The sequence below is a fragment of the Phaethon lepturus genome, unplaced genomic scaffold (genome assembly GCF_000687285.1).
Source record: "Phaethon lepturus isolate BGI_N335 unplaced genomic scaffold, ASM68728v1 scaffold19456, whole genome shotgun sequence".
NCBI lineage: Eukaryota > Metazoa > Chordata > Aves > Phaethontiformes > Phaethontidae > Phaethon > Phaethon lepturus.
In genome coordinates this window covers 42664-67118 of record NW_010545797.1, presented here as the reverse complement: position 1 = coordinate 67118, position 24455 = coordinate 42664, and the positions used below count along the sequence as shown (strand labels likewise).

Below are 24455 nucleotides of genomic sequence, written 5' to 3'. Positions count from 1 at the left end.
CGAGTATATAAACCAAGTGCTACAAAGTGTCTAGGCTGCTCAACAAGCTATATTTTTATTTTTTCCTCCTCTCTGTTCTCAGGATGTTTTATTCAGGCAGCAGCCTGAATGTTTTTGATGTTTCTTGTTCTTACTGCCTCGATCTTGTAGTAATGTTGATTTTTTTTTTTTTTGAGGAATGTTTTACTAGAAAATGAAGTTTTGTTTTGTGTTTGTTTTTTTCTATTAAAAATTGAACAAGACTTAAAATGTGGAGGCCTAATGGATGGAAACTTTCCATGACACTTGCCTTTTCACACAGAGTGCATGTGAGTTAAAAACAAATATCCAAGAAATAATCACACTTTTGATGTGCTCTAGGTAAGCACCTGTAATGTACCTGTGCAAACAGGGAGAACTTGGAATATCTCATCTGTCTTCTCCCAGGAACAAACAAATGCTATTCATCGTAGGAGCTGAGAAATCATAACATTTTGATCTATCCTGACAGGTATAATAGTTAACACTATTTCCTGCATTGCTCTGCAAGAGTAGAAAAGCAAAACAAGTGGTCTCGTAACATGGTGGTCCCATCAAGCTTGTGCAGAGGTTAGACTGTGGGAGGGCTCCCTCCAGGCTTGCTGGGAGCACGACCGGCATCAGCAGAGACTGAGGAACGAGCCCTTCCCCTGGATTTGTGATCCCAGCGCCCAGCCCTTGCCCATGTTTTTGTTTGCCAGGATGGCAGATAAGTTTAGGGTGCTTCACCCAGAATTCCTTACGGTGGTATCTGTGGGATACCCTGGAGTTCATTTGCTTGGCTGGCAGGACTGAAGGCTGCAGTTGGCCCTGTAATTTACTGTAGATCAAAGAAATTTTGAAAGCAGCCATTTACATGTTCCAACTTCATGAAATCCTGTCTTTGCAGCGCCCATCCTACCTCAGTTTTAGCAGATGCTGTCCTGGGGTTTTGCCTCCTGGCCAGAAGTAGAATTGGGGGAGAGGAGTAGTGGGAGAGTAAGTGCTGTAATCTAAGGGAGGGACAACAGGGACTAGACAGATCCTGGTGTAAGAGAGTGAGTGGGGAAGGAGAAGGGCAGCCTTTGAAACGGGGCCACGTGGGGGGCGGTGTGAGGGAGACTGGAAATGGAGAAACTGGAGAACTGAAGCTTACAGAAGCAGCCTTCTAGTTTTCTTTGGTTACCCTACTTAACATAATTGGTTTAATAGAAATAGATAGTTTAAACTCTCTTCAATTGCTGTTACTGCTAATAAATGCAGATATTTGATCTGTTTAATGTTGTCCAACATCAAAAAATAAAATGATAAGCCCTCAGGCTTTGTGGTGCACTTTTAGAGACTATTTTTTAAAAATCATCAGCTAGACTATTTCTCAGCTGGTTATTTTTCAGCTGCTTTTTTTTTCAAAGGACTTTCTGATTTGTTTGTTTGCTTGTTCTTCCCCCTGTATGTTTGGCTTTTTTGTTTGGTTTTTGTTTGCTTTGTTTAATTCCACCTGTCTTTCCTCTTATTGGGAAACATCACTTGCATGAGGAGGAAGAAAAAGTCCTTTGTGATTAAGAGTGGAATTTAGCCTTTGATAGTTTTGCTGTGTGTCTGTCTAGGTGAATATAAATTCTACATAAATGAGCATTCCTTAATACATCAGGCTAGTGTAGAATCCCCCGAGATACCTGCAGACCATGAAATGTGATACAGTATTAGGCTTTGAATTTATATGTAAAGGTCATTTTAGCAACCATATTTGCTTAATATAAGGTGCAGTATTAACACTGATTATTGACATTAATATTTGCTTAAAGTTACAATTCAGCTACTTTGCTGGTAGCTGTCAGTTTGGGAAGAAAACCCTTGGTTTATTGTAGAATAAAAAATACAGTGCTGAAAATCTGAAAGGTAAACATACTGTTGCTCTGACATTAATTTGTTAGGTCCTTCAAATCCCTGTTTAGTAATCATAAGGACAGTTTGGGGCTCTGGTTCCTGTTAATTTAACTGACTGCAGAATTCCTTTTGACAAGTGCCATTTAGCCCTGTGGGCCTTGTTGTTTGCTAGGTTAAAATTAACTGCAGTTTTCGGTACCAGCAATGCAGTGTGTCCTATCAGGTGCTTGGGTTTATTGCTTCTTTCTGTGGGCACACTGGTGCTCTTGTGGGTTTCCCTGCTCATCCTTCGCTGCGTTGCAGCTTTTTAGCACTGGGGACATCAGACCCTGTGTTGGGATGGCTTGTTAGAAGCATGACAGGAGAGATTTGGTCCTGGTCTCTGCCTGTAAGCTGTTCCCTCCACTCTCACCCTTTCTTGTGGGCGATTCAGACTCTTGGGTCTTTGGTGATGCTTGGGATGATTGCCTGGGGCTGCTTTGCTATTCTATAAGAAAAAACTTCCAAAATTTCTAAATACTGGCTATATCTGACAGAGTATGGTGCGGGGGGAGAGCTCAGAGGCAGGGATAAGTGTCTTGCCTGGATTTGTGCTGTGATAGGGGAGTAGCCGGTCCAGTACCAAGTGGTACCAGCACAGGGAACATCTTCAGCTGCTTGGAATATTGCTTTCTCTATTTCTGGTACAGCTATATAAATTCAGAAGTGTTCCAGATACGGACAAGGACTAATGTCTGTGTAGCTTTGGGACCAGGAAAGCATTTGCTTTTGAGTTTTGCAATGGCGAGGTCTTCTAATCCTATTAAAAAAACAAACAAACAAACAAGTGTAATTGTCCTGTGTAAGATGGCTACCTGACACAAATTAGCTGTGTGCTGCTCTGAGGGCTTGGAAAATCCATAGAGAGTATGTTTGACGCAGAGTTGCCGAGAAGCTCTTCTGCTACATGGGAGGTTGAGTTTTGAAAGCATCCATTGACCGAGACAGAAATTGGTTTGCATTTTTGCAATCTGCAGTAGGTGGGGGAAGAAAGCATTTGTGTTTTGTCTTGTCCTCTCTAAAATAGTCAGTGGGTATCTGCTATTGAAACCTGGAAAGGTGTCTGTAGCCTCAGCGTGTATGAGGCCAACAGTTTTTATTCAGGAGACTGAAAATAAGATTTGGAGGTCTGACCTAGAGTGACTGCGTAATGAGTAATATAGCTGTCTCTTGCTTTATCGCATGTTTTTCAGAGCAAAGGTGAAAATGAGTTAAGAGGGCTTTTGAGAGACTGAATTGACTTCAGCCTTGGCGAAGCGAAGCGATCTGTTGGGTTTACTCCAGTTTCTCGGCGTGGCTCATAGTTAGCGCGCTGGGCAAATCTGCTTTGGGGTATGCGCTTCCACCATGAAGGCAGGAAATTATTTATGAGTCAGGGAAGTGGCTATATGTTGGAGTGTGTGATAGTGACATACATTCACATATTAGCGCCTGTGGAAGTGACTCTTCTTGAATGAGATTCTCATTAATTTTGGTGAGATTTACATAATTCCTGAGTGCATACACATCATTTAATGTGAAGGGGAGGAATGTTCTTGTGCAATTAAATTGCTTTGTAACTCACGTTCAGTAGCGATGTTGCTGATGTAAAGAGCTTTAATTTTGTTAAGTAGGCTCCAAAAGCAAGCTTGCTGGTTTTCTGCCTTATCGGAAAGAATGCGTACTCTTGACAAGAAGGTAGGGACATCTGTTCTTGGTAGTTGGCAAGGATGCGCACTTTGCATTTTGCTTTGCAGGGGCACAGTGTGCCTGGCAGAGGCTGAAATGGGGGTGCAACTAGGAGGGGGGTGCTGCTGGCTTAGAGCAGGAGTCAGATTTTGTTGGATCACTTAGGAAGCAATTGGGACTACAGGTGACCTCTCTGTGTGTGATTCCTGATGTTCCTTGAGATAACCTCTTCCTGCAAGGAACCAGGTTGTCATGTCATATCCAGATGTCAGGCCATCTTTTCCTTGTGCAGCCAATTTACCTTGGCGTTGTCTTCTGGATTTCTTTCAAAACTCTGGTTTAGTGGTGAACCAGATTTTATGGTAATGGGATCTCATTGATGTTAGCACTCATGTATGAAGAAGTTCCTTTTCTGTGGACCTCCTTGTTTCTAGTGTTGACACCATTGTGACTCTGTTCTACATATCTGTCTTCATGATGAGGTGGAAGACCATCTGTATTGTTTAATTACCATTTGAGAGTATTGACTGCCTTTTGGAATACTAAAGTGTAGGAAGTCATGACATTGGCTTTATGTTCTGCTGTTTCAGAAGCTATTTGTCCTTCTTTCAAAGGGAAATGAAGGAGCCCTGTGATATTTGTGCATACTGTGTAAGAAAATAAGGTGAAGGCATGTTGCTATTTAATACCATAGAAGTGGGGAAATGAGAAGAGGACCTTTTGGATGCAGTCTTTGAAAATGGAGTAACAAACTAGCCTGTATTACAAACAAATAGATACAATGATCAGTGGAGATAAAGGAACTATGTGACTGAAAGAAAGGGGCTCAATATTGGTGATTATATGTAGTCTAAGCATACAGTGCCCAAAAGTCAGGCAGGAAGACCTGATTTAGATTATGTTTTTATTCATAATTGTTAGGATTGATGAAAAAGAGATGATTTAATATCTGTAATGAATAATTTCTGCTGTTACCTGACCTCTGATAGCAGATGGAGAAGCTAATATGACATTTTTATTCTTTTCATAGTGACTGGGGTAAAGTATATTTGGGAAGGAGATGGAGGCAGCCTGTTTTGACTGTGTACCATTTAACAGGGAGGTTAGGATGGCTGCAATCTAAGACATGTTTGAAGGACAGCTTCTTTCAGACCTTTAAGAGAGGGAGTGGAAACAATAGTGCTCTGTTAGTTGTGCAATTAAACCAACCAGGTACAAAACAGCTGGAGTGCACTTTGCTTTCATGTTTGTCCTGCTTTTTGCCCTTTACCACTCTTCTTATCTTGCTCTCTGTATCACCTCTGTAGTAATCAACTATCATGGCATTGTTTGAAGACAAACGTGCTTCTCCATGTTGGGAACAGACAAATGGACAACGCTGAGGAGAGCTACGTATGCTTACTGGACTGTAGCTCTTAGAGAAACAGGAATTGCTAAGTTGTGGTTTCTGGTGAAGGATCATGAACTTGCACTGAAGGCTTTGACCATGTCGAGATGATGATGTTGTTAGTTATACCAGTTCTAGCTTCTCCACTAAGAATTCAGGGCAGCATGGGAGCACGGCTTCACACATGGATGTAAATCACGTACTTGCACTGCTGTAATTAGTTTAACAAGACGATAATACATTTTTCTACTCAAGACAAATGCCTGAACAAGACATCTGAAAATGGTCTTGCATCTAATGTGAACAAATAAAATACGTGATTCTAGCATTTTTAAACATGATTGGTAGATTAAGGATGACCATGTAACATGCTGAGGTACCATGAAGAAGGGTGACAGAAGGGGTGGAGGAGATCATTCTTGTTCAGAAACTGCCTGCATGTTCTGCACGGGGCTTTCGTCAGGGATGGTAGCGCAACTGAAGCTGTGTGGGGAGCTCGGCGTGGCAGCAGGGGCTGGTAGAGCTGGGATATGACCAAAACAAAATACAAATGTCTCTTAATATCCTTTTGACTTATGCTATGAATGTAATTTTCTTTCTAGCAGCTTTGTTCCGAGGTTCCAATAGCATAACATCCACCTTTGGGAGTTTACTTGTTTCAGAAACGTTGGGGGACAGGCACTGAGCAGCCTCTCTTTCTCCATGAGCACTTTCCGCAGCACTGCATGTCCTGCATGTTGCAGCTGCAGCCATGGTTTGCTGGGCCTTTGCTTTAGCAGTGAGAGTAATGAACATCACCTGTTGAATCTCTCTGCATTAGCTTCTCTATTCCTCATATGTCTCATTGAAATAATCTGCTACTGTTCAGCTTTCATGCCTTAGCATGTCTGGGCGCTGCAGCACTTTCCATGAGTTCAGCTTGAAATGCTTCATGGAAGAATTTGGTCTTACTAACTTATGTCTCAGATGAGGCAACCAAGATATCTTTGCTGGCAGATCAGTGAGGGAGTTGACAGTAAAGGAAGGTCTTTGGTGTTGCCTGGTGCTACAGGTTCTGGAAGGTGGAGTCCTGTTTTCACTCAGTGTGTTTGTGGTTGATGTGATAAGCGTCACTGCAGAAGGTGGCAAGACTGAGGCATAACTGAAAATAACTTTGAACTGAGATATACTAACAAGAGGATGCCTTATTTTTAAACTGTGGTTCCGAGTGACTGGCCATTGAAGATTTGCAAATCACATAAACATGTATTAGATAATATAACAATATGTACTAATCTTTTGCAAAGTAGTATTGTTACAGAATAGTAGAAGAATTCAGACTGGGAGTGACTTCTGGAGGTTATCTATGGTGCTTTCCTTGCATCTGGTATTCTTGGATGAGATCTATTGAATGTTGTCTTAAAATAGAAATAAAGCATAATCACAACAAAGTCTTGACTTGGTTCTGCTGGAAATAGTGGCATGAGGATCAGAAGTCAGCATGAAGGTTGGTGAATACAGTGTAACTGCTTACAGCACTGGTTACTGGCAGGGTGGTGCATTAGCATCTAAACCAGTTTTTGGGTTTTTTGTCCTATAAATCACCCACCAGCTATTACTGACCTCCTTCCCTTGGCCTAGAAGAGGCTGTGTCCGAATCACCTGCATGGCTGTAGTGGTGACAGGACTGAACACTGCCTGTCAGGCTTCAGCGTCTTGCAAAGGGCCTGTAAGGGACTGCGGTGACTAGAGTGTGTGGATTACTCATAAATAAGCGTTGTATAAACTATTACTCTTGCTGTAGCAGAAAGGTGCATCAGATCTGTTGGGTTGCAGGGATTATGTAAACATTGAGTAGGAGGTGTGTAGTATTGCCTGTGTGCCATCGTGTTTGTGGCTGTTGTAACAAGTGCTGCTTTGATACAGGTGTGTTATCTGAGGAGGTCATTAATTTAGCTTGAATCTTAGCACGTGGTTGTATTTCTGTGCTTTGTCCTCAAGTCCATAGTTGTGTTTTTTTTTTCTTTGCTTCTGCACGTGTGCTCAATGGCTGCACCTGCAGGGGCTTGCCTGGATGAGATTTGGGAATGAAAATCAGAAGTGTTTTCTTGCATTTTCAATGTAATAGACTTATTTAGCTAACAGTTTTAAGTTGCTGCTTTTTTTCCCCTGTTCTAATTTAATCAATTTCCATCAAATCATGAGCCAAAGCAGAAAACAGCACAACTCCTCAAGTAAATGTATAGCTATAGGTCCTCCAGGTGAGCAAGGCCAGTGTCACCTCCTGGGGCTGGCCCCTTGCTCCTGCAGTGCCTGAGCTCTGCCCTGCGTCAATCTGAAGGACTCCTTCACTGTTGCCTTCCCCTGTGTGCCTCGCTGGGGCCCCCAGCATAGCCACGGAGCTGTGTGGCTGCCGTGCCACACACCAGCGACCTCTTGGGAACGAAGAAAAGGCCATAGGTTTTTCTGGAGGTGTCTTACACCCCAGTTTGTGCTTCTGGATTTCCACTTTGAGATGGTTTTGTGGGTGCATTAACTAAAATTGGCAGCTGATCTTAAGGCATTGCTTGCGCTCCTTTCTTCATCCCATTTCAGATGGTGCTATTTAATTTAATTTGCTTTTTGTTTCTACCATTGTGTTTTTCTCTTTACTATCAATGTAATGTGAATATAAATCTGCCTGTTTTATACATGACAGTCTTTACTTGATTTTTCACCTGAAAGGGAATCATGCTGACTCGCTTATGCATTGCCTCCCTCACTTGAAATCATGCAACTCACTGTGAAATATTAGTCTCTGCAATACACTTAGCAAAGGCAGTTGCGTTAGACTTTGTGTGTCTTAATAGTAATTGCTAGTTTTTCCTTTTTCGTGCATGTGTAAATCTAACACTATAAATGTTGTAGCTTTTGGGGGTCTTAAAGGTAAGTCACCTTTTGGAGCTCAATAACCTTGTTATGTGCTGTAATATGGATTGTAGCTCTCAGTCTGTGTCAGAAAAAATTGCCATAAGCTATGATTATTATTAAGAAAAACAAATACAAGCACATTTCCTCATGTATTTTTCTTGCCCATCTATAAATAGGTGCGTTCCATGGATGAACTGAATCATGATTTTCAAGCACTTGCTCTGGAAGGACGGGCTATGGGAGAGGTAAGTGAAAGGCCTATAGAAAAAAATTTGTGTATTTTGGGGGAGGAGGAAAATAAATAACAGGTTTTGAGACTATTGGAATGATTCTGAACCTGAGAGTTCTCCATTATGACTGAAGCTTGTGTGTGTGTGTGTGTGCGCGCTTTAACAAAATAAAAACCTGTCAGGCTGGAATACATCTTAGTAGGAGGAACAGCTAAGCCCTCCACCTGTTGTATCATCAAACAGTAAAATGGTGGTTGTAAAAGAACAGTTAGAAATATGTCTTGTGACAAGTGTTACAATACTTGTAGCATGTTTATTTTGGGATCCAGTGATCTCACAGCCCATAATATTGTGGGTTTAGTTGTCTGTCATTGTCTGCTGCCCTGTTTCCACTCCTGGCCACCTTTTGGCTCTTGTCATAAAGCACAGGACTTGTGTTTAACATTTAAAGTAGCTGGGCAATGTAATCAAGGGCTGCAGAAGTGATAAGTGCTTCGGACAGGTCAAAGGACTGAGGGGGAGTTGTCAGATAACAGGCCCTTCAGTTCTACCTTTATAGAAACCTAGTAAGAGTTATTTTAATCTCACAAGGCAGTGGGGAGATGGCAGATTTGGGGGAGATGGCCGTTGGTTTTCTTTGAAAACAGATAATTTACCTAGTTTTAGGGTGACTTCAAAGAATAGCAAGTTACTGTTAGTTGGCTGTGTTAGATTCCTGAAAGTTGAATCTAAATGTTTCTTTTTGTTGCCTTGTTCCCTTTTCCTTTATAGTCAGTCCATCTAGAGGCGTTTGGAAGAACAGAGATTAGAAAATCACGTCTTGTAGGATATTAATGTACAGCAGGTCAGCTTGGTATAGGTCTGTTGTTTCAGAGCGCCTTCCTTTTTGCATTCCTGTCTGTCAAGTTCAGACTAGTTTATTTTCTCCATGTTTAATCCAGCCTATCTCTGTTATCTGATTTATGAGACAGGTTAAAAAAAAAAAAACCTCTAGAACCCCAAAATTACTGTTCTGGAGAAAACGTTGTGTGGTGGGATTCATAAGAGGGTGTCCTCTCTCAGGTGAAACACCTCAGGGAATTCATGGTCCTTGCAGCTTAGCTTCTCTCCTCTGTTCCTTTCTTGTCTGGAAGATTGTAGTACTGAGTTGCATTTTAATTTGGCAGTACTTGATAGGAAAATCTCTTTCTCTGAGTTATATTAACCTACATTGAGACTATTGACTAAGAGTAGATGAAAATTATTTACAAAGGAGAAAACATGACATTAAAAATCCGTCTAAAGCTGCTGAAAAACAGCTGATGTGCCTCCATTTGAAGCATGCCAGTGGAATGACGGGGGTGTGAATGTTCTGTGAATATTATTTTTTTAACACCTCACTTGGGCAAGTTAATTTTCAGATATAGAGCGTACAGGCTCTTTGGCAGCCTGTTAAGAGTAAAACAGCACTTGTTTTGTGCTTAACATGGCATTAGGTCATGTTATCTTAGATGCCTGAAGGCATTCCTAAATATGCTCATTTTTACCAGGTCTTAGTTTATTTAGCCATTTCTTGAGAAGTGAACTTGCATTTGTTTGGTTTGGTTTTTTGGAGGGTGTAAGGTTTTGCCTTCAAATGATGACTGGGTGGTTTTTTTTTTTGTTTGTTTGTTTGTTTTGTATTTTTTACTCTTGTGACTTTCTTGTCACTTTCATGCAGAAAGTTTTGGAGATGGCATCCTTTTGTCACTGGGCTTTTCCACATACTGGAATGTGCATGTTTTTCCAGGAAAGGTGACATTTCACCCTTCTCTTTAAGCTAAGACACTATTTCTTGTCTCTCTTGGGGTTTTTCTCCCTCAGTCCCACAGTTTCCTTTCTTTTTCTACTGAATTTTCTCAGTATTTCCTAGGGTATTTCAACATACATCCAGCTGGCTGATTTAAGGAACTGTGTAAACTGAGATCCCCACAGGATATGCATATTGGCTTTCAAGACTGTGTTCTTCAGCTACTGGCTTTGATTTTGTGCGGCATGCCCTATCTGTTGTTTAGATGCCACAGCAAAGCACTGATGTTTTCCTCCCCTTCTCCCGCTCCTGGAATGTGAAGGAAGCTCATGGAGAAAGTCAGTATACTAAGAAAAAAAGCAAGTCTGAAATAAATGAGGAAAAGAGCGGATTTGATTTGTATTTCTTGATCTTGTGTCTTCTGAGCCTTACTTGCAGGGAGTGTCAATAATGTCTTACTTTGAGTTGATAGTGAAAAGCCTGGAGGAGAAAGATGAGGAAAAGAGTGTTTACGCATTTAGTGTATCATTTTATCTTCTTGTTTTCTTGCTTCTTAGTAAGCATCATCATCATAATTTTAGTGGTTGAAGGAGTTCGTGCCTCTGAAGACATCAGAGCTTTTGAGTAGTGCCAGATAAATCTCTTATCTATCCTGCTGTCAAAATCCAGATAATATTTGCTGATGAACAGATATCCTAATTTTGGGAAATAAAGAATAGTTTAAAAACCCCACAGCTTTCATCAAACAGCATTGTGGCTGCTTCCATCTTCAAAATCCCACGCTCCCCTGCTGCAACCTGCCTTGTACCTCCCTACATTTCTGTGCGAGTGAAGTGCAATACTTTCTCAAGTGTGAGATTGAAAAGAAGAGCTGCAGAAAACCCTTTTGCTCTGCTTTAAAATGGAAAAGATTTGGGCCCTTTATAGTGAACATGTGGATAACGTTGAAAGTAACCTTCTGAAAGGGGTATCTGTTCTCTCCCTTCTTCAGCACTTTGTCCAGGTTGTTAGCTGTAGAGAAGGAAGTTGTCTTGGAGCCTTACTACAAGCCGCGTAAGCGTAACAAAATCTCCACTAGTTCTGTATCAAACTCCCCTTCTCAGCAGATGTTGAACTGGAAAGTAATAAAAAACAATGGTGTATAGCAATTGGTGAAGGAAGATAGTGGCGCTTCAGAAGTGCCGTGTAGGGGCCAGTGGGTTTCGCTGCTTCAGCACATAGACCAGAACCTGTGTCCATGCTGCTTGTGCTGCCTTCTCAGGTCTTTGATCACACAGCCGTGATACTTATCTGAGGCTTAACATGAGCTGTGCAAGTTCTCTTTTCCAGCCCTCAAGACAGGGAACCTGGATATCTGCTTTTCTTTGCTTAAATCTGTCTTAGCTGTAGCTTTGCAGTTTTGAATATTCGTGCAGTGTCTTTTTGGGATAGTGGACAGTGTAGAGACTGGTGGTATTTGTCATCAGTGCATTACATGCGTTTTGAACTGCAGCAGCATTCTTGATTTGGTAGTAGGTTGTGCTGTGAGATAAGCCTATGTCTAGAATAAAAGAGCAGCTGGGTGAGTAGCTGGCTGTAACTTAATCCAGGAGGATGGGAGGAGGATGAGAACAGAAAGACATTAGGCAACTGGTAGGTCTTTAACTTCAAAAATGGAAGGAATTGGACCAGAAGTTTTGAAGTATGGATGTCTGGGGTAACAGTGAATCTCCCCCTACTCTTGAAAAGAAATGCTGGTAAGAAATACTTTCCATTTTCACCTGATGAGAATTTAATCATTGCTCTTTGCAGCTGTCCGGTGAAGGTTTTAGCACTGGAGTCTAGTGTAGGTCTGACTGGCCAAACAGTGAAATTGCCACAACTCACGGGGTTCATTGTAGCTGATCTCTTAAATGAAAGAGGCTGAAGTGATATGTGGTTCCCCATGTCCATGTTTATGTCCCCTTGATGCAATTAGTTAGGTCCTATATAAGCCCCTGCTTCTCCAGTCACTGGTGCTTTTTTTTTTTTTAAACAGAGTGGTTGTGACACTGGGCCTAGGCATTCTTGTATCTGGTTTCAGAAAAAAAGCCAAACAAAACCCAAGTTTAAAAAAAACCCCAAACCAAAAAAACCTAAAAAAAACCCCTCACATGACTCTGCTTTCCCTGCTAATGGTGCCTTTACTGTGTTCTCATAAATTTATGATTCATTGGCAGCTGGGCTGGGGAGTATTGGCAGTTTTGAACAATGTTTCTCTTCAGTGTTGGGTTTTTTTCCCCCCTTCAATTTATCTAGTGCTAGCCGTGTTGGAAAGGGGAGGACTGAAGCTGTGTTTGTGAAGTGTGATGGTGCCAGAGCAGCTACGCTGGCACGTCTGGGTGGCTCAGCGCAGGGCCTGAGAGCACCAGAGCCGGGGCGAGAGCTGAGCAGGAACGTGCCAGGGACGGTTAGGCGGGAGCTGGCAGCGTGCGGCTGCGGGGCTGGTGGGATGCAGTTAGACACCAGCTTGCCATTGGTGACAAAATAGAGTTTTTTAGTGTGTGGGGTTTGTTCTTTTTTTTATTAACCCTCCCCATTATATTCTCAGTTATATGATCCTTCCCCCCCACCCCCCCCTTTTTTTTGTGTGTGTGTGTGTGCTATCAGACCCTCCTGTGAGCTGGTTTAACTCTGAGCTGGCAGAGAGCTTCCTGTTCCTTGGGATGAGAGAGCAAAAGCCAGCCGTACAGCTGCCTGTGGCACTCCAGCTCGGATTGCTGCTTGTGTGCTCAGCCTCCCTATCTTGTTTGTTTTTTCAGATGGCAACATTTTTTTAGGGTAGATAACATCTTAGTGTTTGTAAACCTGCAGTGCTGCCCAAATGTGACTTGTAAATACACGCTCTGCCTTCTCTTACCTGTTGCTGCAGATAAACTGAATTCTCCAACTGCACAGATGGCTTCTTTTATCTTAATATTTGCCTTGTCTGAAGGGGATCAGTTTACTTAAATTGTCTAATTCATAATCCTATCTCAGTGGGATCTATATGCACAGGCTCTGTAATTGTTGGTTGTAGAATTGTGTGTGTTGATGTGTAAGTCATCCCCTCCTCCCTTCTCTGCTAAATTGAATATTGGCCTAACTCTGTAAGCCCTCTGTAAGAGGGCTTAGAAGGATTAGTTTCATACTAGATAGGGTCATTTTAATAGAAACTGGGGACCAAAAAACTTCTAGTTTTAGTCTAGTTCTAAGCTGCTGCATGTTCTTTTTTAATTTCCAACCTGAAGAACTGGATGATATTCACTTAAAATAATTTTAGTGGGGTTTTTTCCCCTACTGCAACTGACAACTTTCCCTGAGGAAAAACTCATTTTCTAGCAGCCTGTTGCATAATTCAGGACAGATGATTACTGCTTGCTAAATCTCTAGTTTTGGTTGGAGCAGCACTTGACAGAATGAGGACCCCCATTGCCATCTGTTAATACCATCCTTTGGTTTTTCCCCTCCCCAATATCTGTAAATACATCTGGAATCTGTATGTAAAATAAACATTTATATTCTGTTTCTTTCTGCTCGTGGTACAGAGCTTCCAGTTGGAAACTTTTATGCTTCTGGGAGGAAAAATATTAAACTATAGGGGACAGAGTTGCAGTTGTTTGTGCAGTAAGGTGTGTGTGTGCACGAGATAGTGAGTATTAGAATTTTTTCTAATCATTGTCTGTGATTCAATGCAAAACTGTCAGAAGGTGTCTAGGTGCAGTTCTTGAGGATCTTGTTGGTAAGTGGATGTGTTTTGACCTTTAAGAAGGGGGTAGAGGGTAGGTGAAATAATAAAGGGCTAAATTACTCTGAAGTTGCCCTTCAGCCAGGGGAAATGGTCTTGCTACTTTTTGTGATAGTGACATGGTTTATATGGTCAGGAAAATGGAAATATTTAAATGAGCAACGAGGATACAAATAAAAGCTTGCTCTGTATATTCCACTTCATGACACAGCTTGTTGCTGTGGTTCATAAACATATATTCACAAGAAGTGTTGGTTTCCCTTATCTTTCAGTTAGAAGTATATGCCTGTTTTATGCAGCTATATGAAGTGTGTCTGAACCCGGTGCCTCATGTCTGTGGATGTCCCTTTCCACATCTTTAGTGTATAATTTTGTTATAATTGAAAGTGTTTTGTGAGACACAGCACGCCTGTGTTGGCAATACTGGTTTAAGGCGTTCTTCTTCCTGCAGTGGCTAAGGAGTGCTTGCGGGTGTGCTGCAAATGTCTCCCCTTGCCTCTTTGAGCCCTCTCAACAGCCAGTTTTGCAGACTGCTCTTTGCAAGTCTCTGGCTAGTTTGCAACGTGGACCTGCAAAAGATTGCCCTTTCTAAAGGGAGGGGGGCTTTGAGGGGGCTGCGGGCTGTGGCATCTGGGGCGCGCAGGGGAAATATCTTTGCCTGGTGGTGCTGCTGAAGACAAAGTACTGTTGAAGCATGGCCTTACTCCGATGAATTCTGCTGGAGCTGCTGCTTTGGAAATCTGTTGTAAATTTTAAAATGGTAGAAATTTAAATATATCATTTTGTTGCCACTGTTTATACTGCATGAAAAAGCAAGTGCCTCAAAATATTAAAACCAAGAAGGGAGGCTGAACTTAGTTACCTGCAGCACACTTCATCAGGAGAAGAACCTTTGTGCGTGTTTGCTTCAGATTTTAGGATTGCTTTGACATGTTGAGATTACCTATTGCTGTGACTGTACTTCCCAGGCAGTTGCTGGGCTCCCTGCTGCCCTTTTCTCTTCTGGTTTACAGATGCAGATTTCCTCTTAGGTATCAAGTATTATACTTGATTTTTTGTTCAAGTTCCATGTTGCCTTTTACCTTTAAGTAGAAATAAATTTTGTAAGTTTAGAATTCACTATTGCTTTCTTGTGTATATCAGGAAAACATACTAACATTTTGGAAACTCAAGCACTTACGAAAGGAGTTTAATTTTCTTATAAACTAGAGAGTGCTCTTTCCTTGAAAAGAAAATACTCTGTTTACTTCTTTCCTGTATCCTTTCTGCAAACCCTTGCCCCTTCTCATCCTTTACTTGAGGTGTAACTGCAGAATAGATGGTGTCCTTCTACACTGTAAGGTATTGTCAAAGGAAATGAGAAGTGCTTAGCTGCAGCTAAAGTTTTGTTTAATCGGTCTGTATCACTTTCTTCTTCAAAATTCCTTGAAATGGAATGAGGAGTAGTTATTTTAGCTGGAGTGGCAGCAGCAGGAGTGAAAAAGCTACATTTTAAGCAATATGGGAATGACAGAAGCTTAAAAAAATTGTAACACACCTGATGTGTGTTTATGCTTACAAATACTAGGGAGCACTGACTTGGTTTTCACTCCCTTAACATCACCCCATGGTGCAGATGGAGGAACAGGTTGGTCTGTGTGTTTTGAAATGAGTTTTGCTGCTGGAGTCACTTGTCCTTACAGTTGTCTTGAATTATTTTTGGATTACGTAGAAGGGGGGTGCAGTGCAAGTTTCCCTGCTTTTATTGTTTGGTTGAGAGAATCACGAGCAGTGCTACACTGTGTTTACAGTGCAGTGATAAATCCTAAAGTCGCTGACATATTTCTAAAAGTGAGCGCTGTGGTGATATCTCAGGATGTTTCTTCTGCTGGTTGCAGAGAAGGAGGAGGAGCTGGGCAAAACACTCTGTTTTCTACCTAGTGGTTTGAGAGTTAAAAGAACATGTTGAGTTTTGTTCTGTCAATAGGAAGAAGACAACAAAAACCCAGAGGTAGCTTAGCACTTGGATTAAAATGCTTTCTTCAAATTTTAACCTTTTTGAGAGGTTTGGGTGGAAATTACTTGCTGCTAAAAGAGACTGAAACTAGGATGGAATAAGCTTGTAGAGAAACCAGGCAATTAAATGGTCTTGCTTGGACAGACTGTGTGCAAGATGCAGAGTTTGTAGGCATGGATGGGGTGTCAAATATTGAAGAACTGGTGAAAACAAGCGTTTGGTGTTTCTGTACTGAAAAGCTCTGATACTCAGAGCCACTGTTTTGAGTGACTATTTGACAGTAGGGAAAGGAAGGGGAGATTTCTTGGACACAAGGAAGAAATTCTTTACAGTGAGGGTGTCAGAGACACTGGCACAGCTTGGCCCATCCCTGGTAGTGTTCAAGGTCAGGTTGGACAGGACTCTGAGCACCCTGAAAGATGCTGAAAAGATGTCCGTGCCCATTGCAGGGAGGGTGGATTAGGTGATCTTAGACGGTCCCTTCCAGCCTAAGACATTCTGTGGTTCTGGACTCTGCATCTGTAATAAATACTGCAGAGTGGGTACAAGTCCTGTGTGTCCCTGACACTTTTTGTGCAGCTTTCACCTGCCCTAGGGACAGCCCAGGTCCTGGAGTCCATATATTCAGGTAGGATTGAAGTGCACATACGTTTGAAGGACTCTGGAGTACGCTGCATTGTGCTCGGGTGTAGAAGGTGAATGAGCTCATTTCATCTTTAGTTTGAAAACTAATCTGAAGATTTTTGCTTTTGAATTAGCAGGAGGAAGGCTATTGCGCATTGGAAGAGGAGGTTAGAGCTGGGAAGTGATACAAGTGTATACTTTAGGTAGAAGAAAGACTGCAATTTAATTGAACAGCGTTCATCCATAAATAAGCATTGTTTAGAGCTGTGGCAGCAAACGGTGCGCATACACGTGTGCACAGTTGTCTTCAGCCTTGTAGGAGGATCTCGGCTGGTTCAGAAGTGGCGACTTTTGTGCTGGAACTCCTGGTGTGCCTGGCACAGGAGGAGTGTTACTGGCACACATCATCCTAAAATTTGACCTGTTACATGTTAGTTTGAGGTGTTGATTCGACCTCTCTAGATGAGGATTGCTTTGTTTTACATCCCCCTGTTCTTGCATAGGCAATATGCAAGTGTATGCGTAGAAGTTTCAGTTCAGGGGGCAAGTGCCCCCATGCCAGCTCCTGCGCAGGGCTTACGGTGAGCGGCAGCGGGCTGAGGAGCTGGGAGCGTGTTTCTGCCACTGTAAAACTTGCTTGAGGTTTGACTGAGATCCCCTGAAGCAGCAGGGCTTCTGCTCCGAGCTCTGCTCAGGTGCCTGCACAAGCTTTTTCCCCCAAAGGATTGCATTTATTTATTTATTTTCCCTTGTAGGTGACTGTTGTGTTTAAGTCATGGATTGACCTTATTATCTACTGATCTTGGCGCAAAAGCGGGATTACTTTTAGTCAACAGCCACTTTGAGTGTTAGTTAAATAGCTGAATGTAATTGCTCTCTCATCTGTGGTGGTGGGTGGTTTTTTTTTTTTAAATTCGGAGGGAATTCTGCTTTTCAGGTGTGGGGTAAAATTGATGTTGCTTTCATTATCATACCTGGTTTATGTGTAATCTGTCCAGTTATCCAAATCTGAGCCTTGGGTTTAATCTCATGTACAGACCTGCTTTGTGATACGTTTCTGAGTAAACAGATCGTCCTTGAGTTAAAAAGTAAATGGTGAGCACAACTTTTCTGATTGTCTGTCTTAAACCAGAGTACACTGCAAGCTGGGAGCTCTTAAGTCATTTATGCTTGCTTCATCTTCATCCAGTGCTCTATTTTCTCTGTTATGCTGTAGCCTTAAATTTGCACGTCTGCTGATGGAGTATAGAGTTATCAACACCTCTAATATATAGGAGACATCGACTAATCTGATGATTCTTGTTTGTTCTATGGTAATTTCAAACAGATGCAAGTACTTGTTAATCTTTCAGTTCCTTTAGTTTTATTCCAACTTCAGCAGGCAAGGCTCACTTATTTTGTTAATTTGCTATGAATGTACTGTTGTTTCCTGCCTGAACTGCATACATCTCATTCAGCCAGAAGATTTAATTTGAAGATTGTATGCTTGACATCTAAGGCACTTAAGCAGGCCTCAAAATTCCCCTTGCCATATGTAGAAGCCACGCGGCAGGTGTTTGCTCGGTGAAGCTGGTATATTCAAAATACATCTGCTAAATAGGGCACACTGTTCTTTCTGCCATCTTCTGAACCTTGGAACAATCTTCCTTGGATTCATTCAAGCTAAGGATGACTTCCTGTCTCGTTCTTAGTAAGTGCATAACCTTCTCTTTTTTTTCTCCTTTCATCTGGTAGGAACAATACATGTCTGGCAGGTGCAGTGGCCCAGAACTGTTCACTCTTATTAGTGTTTACAAATAACCTTCATAGCATGGAGAGTCCTCAGCAGTCATTAAATAAGGGAGAAGTGAGAGCTCTTGGCACCTCTTGAGCTATTCTGTCCCTGCCAGCATCAGAACCTCGGTATTTGAAGGCAAGAATTTGTGCTGGAAATGCTGGGTAGTTTAGAGGTATCCTCACAACTCAGGTGAAAGTCACGATCATGTTCTGATCAGAGCAGTTTTTTCTGCTAATATTTTTCTTGCAAGTAGTTCTCATGCTGAGAGGCTGGAGAATGTAAATTGTATGTGTGTGCTTACGTGTGTGGGGTTCATAAAGCGTTTAAGAATGTAAGAGGATTGCAGAGATTGAATCATTAACTCGGTTGCTGTATGGCTTTCACCCTAGGAGTATATAAATATTTTGATTATAAAGCATGTATCAGTTTGTGTTTAATGATTGATTCATGTTTAGAAGGGAGACGCTTATGGTTTATGTTTGCATTTTATACTTATTTTAATCATGCTTTGTTTTTTGTTTTGTTTTTTTTTTAATTGCAGCAGCTGTTGCCGGGTAAAAAGTTTTGGGAATCTGATGATTCCAGCAAAGATGGACCAAAAGGGATATTTCTGGGAGATCAGTGGAGAGACAGTGCTTGGGGAACATCAGGTAGCTCAATTATTTACTTGATTTAGTTGGGGTTGAATACAGAAATGTGCAACTCATCTACTCAGAATTGCTGGCCAGTCTGGATGACACAGCTTTTATAAGATCTCTGAAAGCATCTGTTTTACATAATAGAAAACTAATAGAAAAACCCACATTGCTTTGTGATAGCATTAAGACATCCATAGTTATAAAAAGATTGTCTAATGTGAACATGTGTACCCTTATGTTTATCTGCTTAAAAATTTTAGATTGCCATTACAATTTCAATTTCAACTTTCTGATGTATTTTCTGCCTTGGGATGGATTACTTGAAGTTTGAACAAAGATGTTAGAGAACAAGACTAGTAAAAAAATAAAATAAAAACCACCCCACAATTTTTTAAATACTAAACCAGCCAACCAAAGCCCAACAACATTCAGTTTAAAAAAAAAAGGGGGGGGGGGGAAGTGATGTTTTTGAATTCATAGTGTTGAAGTTTATCTGCCAAGAATTTTGTTCTTGGATCAGAAACTGTCCTTTATGTTGAATTTAAGGGGCGAGAATTTAAGGGGCGAGTGTTCAGGTAGGTTTTAGTTAAATGGCAAAAAATCACATGCACGTGCTGAATTTGAAATGCTAACCTTTTACTTTTTATTTTCTGTGCTTTCTATATGTAACAAATATGCACCTTAAATGCCGCTGAGTATCTTGCGCAGTTTCCAAACAACTGCGCAGAACTACAGCTCCAGGGGAGATGCGATTTAGAGGAACTTCACTGTTGTGTCGGATTTTTTTTCTGCTGAAAACATCCATTATTAGAGTGAAAAGTAGTGGGGTAGTGATAAGGGCATTTTTTATTACTTAAATTTCAAAATGACTGTGAAAAGAGGATAAAGCTGCTCAAAATCTCATCAGCTGACTCTTGCAGTCTGGCTGGGTACTGGGGAGGTTTTGGGGAGCTGCTGCCTCCAGCTGTCTGACTTGCCTGTCTGCAGTGTGTCTCCGGCAGTGCCTGCATCCACTCCTTAACGGCAGTTTGTGCCTGGCTGTATTAATATAAACTGAAGTTGGGGCTGGATTAAAGGCCTGAGCCAGACTCTGAACAGCAACAGCTGAGAGAGACTTTTTCCTTTGCTGACTCTGTCGGGCTGGTTACTTCCATCAGACAGGCAGGGTAGACATCTGGGGGAGGTAACCTCCTACGCTAGCTGATCACAAATCTCCATGAGTCAAAGCCCTTCATCTCATCTCTTCCTTTATTCTCAACTAATCCTGTCCACCTTAGAGCCTTTATTCCTGAGCCGTGGCCTGAAATGGTGTCTGTGAGTCAGGGAAGTCATAGTTTCCTCTTCTGCTCATCTAAAATGAACAGCCATGGTCTAGCAGTTGTTCAAGGTTGCTGCCCCAGAGCAAGGAGCACAACTTGGAGGTTGGGTGTGGTGGTGTCCTCGGCCAGAAGACCAGTTTATTCCATGAAAGTGGAACTAATGAAACCTGGTTTTCTGTAAGATGCCCTTCCTTCCATCCATTTTCCTTTTGGTCTGTGTCCGCAGCATGCATTGCAGTCCTCCCACATGGCTCTAGTTCTTCACTACTCTACCTTGAAGTTGTGGTTTTAAAGCATTTAAAGCCAGTACTGTTAAAAAGAAGCAGTGCTGTCTGATGCTGGCCATTCCTTTCTTCCCCTCCTGGTGGTACAAGTAGTTATGCAGCAGTGCAATGAAACCTGCTGGGGAATTGATCTGGGTTAAAACTAGCTTTTCTTTGTTAACTTTATCCTGGAAAAATCTCCCCAGCCCACTTCACTTTGTGGCCATGTAGATGCTTGTGCTGGCTTGAGGGAGAAGGCAGGAAAGTGTAGCCAGGAGCAATGACAGAATAGAATTACTTCTCCTGACAGCTTATGCCTGCTTTATAAGGAAGCTACAGTATCACTATCACTGTGTGTCCCTTCCACCATTCCTTGGCATCTACTGTATCTGCTGCCTATTATTTTTGACTTGCTGACTCTTGCCAGTCTGAGCAGCCAGGAGCAGAGGATGTCTTCCCTTCCCTCGTTGGGAATGTAGGGCCACTTTCTCCTGCCCAGCCAGCAATTTTAGCAGAGCTTGTAAGGACTTGGAGGCATCTATCCTTAGTTCTGTTCTGGTTGGATCTCAAACCCTCTCGCTGCAGGGATGATAAAGAGATGGGGCTGATGCAGAAGGACAGGGGGTGAGGAGGAAGAAATGAAGTTCTCATAAACTTTTTCTTGAGGAAACAGCAGCTAAGAGAAACTCTGATCATGATATGAATATGGCACTTCATATGACCAAGAAAACAATGTAGGCTGGTGTAATGGTAGGATGATGTTTTAAATGACAAACAAAGACTGATTGTTTTTTCACTGTACTAATGCAAGAGTTTTGCTAAAACTAAAAACTAGAACTTTGGGTTTTTTTAGTTGCAACCTTTACTTAGAGACTTAAATTTCTGAAATTTTATGATTTTTGACTTTAAATGTAGTTACCGCTTGTAGGGTTACAGGTTCTAGTGTTTAAAAAATGAGAAAGTCATCCTGGTTTTTTCTAATGGACACCATCAGAGTCAAAAAGTTGGCACTTCTTAGTATAATTAAGACCCTAGAGAGTATGTATTTAATGACTTGCCTCCTTTGAATAGTTGGATCTGCTTATAAGAATTACACATGTTTTTGTTCCAGATCACTCTGTTTCCCAACCAATTATGGTTCAGAGAAGACCTGGTCAGGGGTTTCATGTGAATAGTGAAGTCAACTCAGTGCTTTCACCACGGTCAGAGAGTGGAGGACTTGGAGTTAGCATGGTGGAGTATGTGTTGAGCTCATCTCCTGGAGATTCCTGCCTAAGGAAAGGAGGATTTGTAAGTGTGCCTGATTCTGTCATTTGAGTTCCTGTTATGTTATTTTCTCCATTTGCTGCTTGGTTGGTTTGTTTGTTAATCCATTTGTAAAGGCAGATGTTTCTTCTTCCTTTTCTTTGCTCTTAGTTTAGCTGTCTGTCTTAAAGAAACGGGTAGGCTAGCAGTTTAACTATGGTTCTTGACTTTGGGGTTGCAGTATGGGGATGGATGTGAAGGATGCGGAGGTTGCCAGCATTCCCTGCTTCTTCGGATAAGCACACTGGCAGTAACACTCCATCTAAGCTTGTTGCTGGAAAAGTATGCAAACATACCTGTGGTTTTTGAATGAGCGTGTGGTTGCTTTGTTGCTGGCTAAGAACAAAAAGCTCCATGTAATGATGCTAGAAATGTAATGTAGCTACAAAAGCCCCTCCAGCCTGGGGAATGCTTTCAAGGGCATATTGTTTCCTGTGGAGAAATGGCACTAGTTGCTGTGCTTCGTGGGGTGGGAAGGGAGAGCAGTTGCTGCTGCCTCAAATTGAAGGATGGGGTGGCATAATCAAACCTCATCCCTGTAGTGGGGGAAAAAGGGGCTGCATTTCCGCTCTACCTCATGGGCCAAGTGCTAGATCAGGAATTGTTGAAAAACATAAAAGCGGAGTAGGTTTGTTACTGTTACCCTGCTGTGCTCATCTCTTCAGGGAGCTGATTTGTGGTTTTCTTCATCCATCCTCTTATTTTTGTCCCTCATTAGTGGGCACCTGCTAACCTTGTTGAACCCTGAGCCTGAGAAAGATGATTTCTGAGAAATGAACAGCGAAAGGAGCAAATTTATCATTCAGTTTGGGGTTTAGAGAGGTGTCTGCTCCGCAGCATTGATGGTCAGGTACCAGTTCTGAAACGAAGAGTCTCACTAGTGAATATCACCTTGTGTGGGTGAAAATTGGGCTCCAAATTTGCAATTGGCATTTCCAAGTCTGCCCTTTAATATTACGGAAGAAAAATTTCATTTTCTTTAAGAAGCAGCATCAGAAAATGATTGCTTTTAAAACAGTCTTTTTCTAAATATGGGGGGAAAAATTCGAGAGAATGGAAAAATGATTTAGTTGATACAGGGTTCAAATGCCCTATTCTATGTACGGAGTACTTTTTCCTCAAATGAAGTGGAAGACAGGGTTTGAATGTCTGTCTTTGACAGCACGAAAGCTGTTTCTGATAAATATGTTTATATGCCCCTTGCTGTTTTTTATCATAAATTGTGTTGTTTTTCCTCTCCCTTTTGTTGTTCAAAACTCTGCCTCTGGCATAATCACACTTTATTCTTCTCCCAAGTGAAGTAAAATGCAGACATTATGGACAGAAATGCTGTAGATGTAATACCATTCATAAAATGCTCAACAGAACAGAAATCCTTTTTTAAATCTTTTTTTTTCTCTTCCTTTTTCTGCCCAAAAATGTGCTTTAGGGTTATATGAACCAATGATTGAGCTAGTGATTGACTTGAGTGCTCTTAAATGAGCTGTACCTTGGAATTCAAATGCCCCCCAAAAACGAGTGATCCTGTTCTGCTCCTTACTGCATCTTTCACACTTTGGAGAGACGCTAATTCAGTTTATACCCCTTCAGTACATGCTGTTGTATTTAAAAGTTCCTGAGTTAATTTTGAAGTGCCTAAGTCCAATCTAGAAAGAGAACTTGGATAAATATTCTTTAAAAATCCCACCCCAAAATAATTTTAGAGCCTGTAGATGCAAACCCTGAATTACTAAATGGAAGAAACTGAATAGACAGATACAACCTCTCTGGAAGAGTGAGAACGAACTCCCTTATTTCTTTGATTATAATTAACTATTTTGCTTTTTTGCTTTTTTATTTGTTAGAACTTATGTTTGCAAGTGACTTACTTCATTGTGACATGTTTCTTTGATTTGTTACCATCTCAGAATAAAAGTTAAATTATCTGAAAACTAAGCTTATTAAAATAATGTCTCTTTTGCCTAGGGGCCAAGGGATGCAGAGAATGATGAGAATGACAAAGGGGATAAGAAAAATAAGGGCACATTTGATGGCGATAAATTAGGTGATCTGAAGGAGGAGGGGGATGTGATGGATAAAACAAATGGTTTGCCTGTGCAGAATGGAATCGATGCAGATGTCAAAGACTTCAGGTACGTGCACCATTAGTTAATAATTAATCAGTGTCACACTTAACATTTTTTGAAAGATTTTCCATGTTGTGAAAAAGCCTTTGGCTCATCAAAACAGTGCCATAAGGATGTTATAATGTACACAGGGAAGCGCTGTGACAAGGTGGAGGATAACATCTGATAGCTCTAGTCTGTGCAGACCTAGCTCTGTATATTGTAATCTTGTTTTATTTTCACACCTGTTTTAAATACTCTGGGATTCCTGTGGAAATACCTACTGAAGATGTTGACTCTGCTTATACACCAGTCTGAATTATAGTTGGGGATTTGGACTTGTTCCTTGTAGCTCTCAAGTGATTAAAGCCTTCTGAAATTGTGGCTATTGATGTAATCAATGCATTTGTATTTCTTGCTAGCTTAACTACTTGCTGTGCCTTGTGTTGACATGTAGGAAAACTGTAAAAGCAAAACAAATGCGCTGTGAGGTGCACTGCTGGCCCTTGCAGTGAGATCATAACATAGAATCATAACATAGCATAGTTTGGGTTGAAAGGGACCTTTTAAGGCCATCTAGTCCAACCCCCCTGCAGTGGGCAGGGACATCTTCAACTGGAGCAGGGTGCTCAGAGCCCCACCCAGCCTGGCCTGGGATGTTTCCAGGGATGGGGCATCCACCACCTCTCTGGGCAACCTGCCCTAGTGTTTAAACCAACCTCACTGTGAAAAATGTCTTCCTTTGATCTGGTCTGAATCTGCCCTCTGTCCTATTGCAACAGATTTGTGCTAAAAAGTCTGTCCCCATCTTTCTTCTA

At 41.6% G+C, this 24455-nt stretch overlaps 1 protein-coding gene across 1 annotated transcript in view; it reads left to right on the top strand.

Annotated features, from left to right (window-relative positions):
• Window positions 1-24455, top strand: part of PUM1 (pumilio RNA-binding family member 1) — a 71563-nt gene that overhangs the window by 7328 nt on the left and 39780 nt on the right. Inside the window, 4 exon segments of the mRNA XM_010289082.1 lie at window positions 8044-8112; window positions 18549-18657; window positions 21339-21517; window positions 23498-23664. Of these exon segments, the coding sequence (XP_010287384.1) occupies window positions 8044-8112; window positions 18549-18657; window positions 21339-21517; window positions 23498-23664 (524 nt within the window).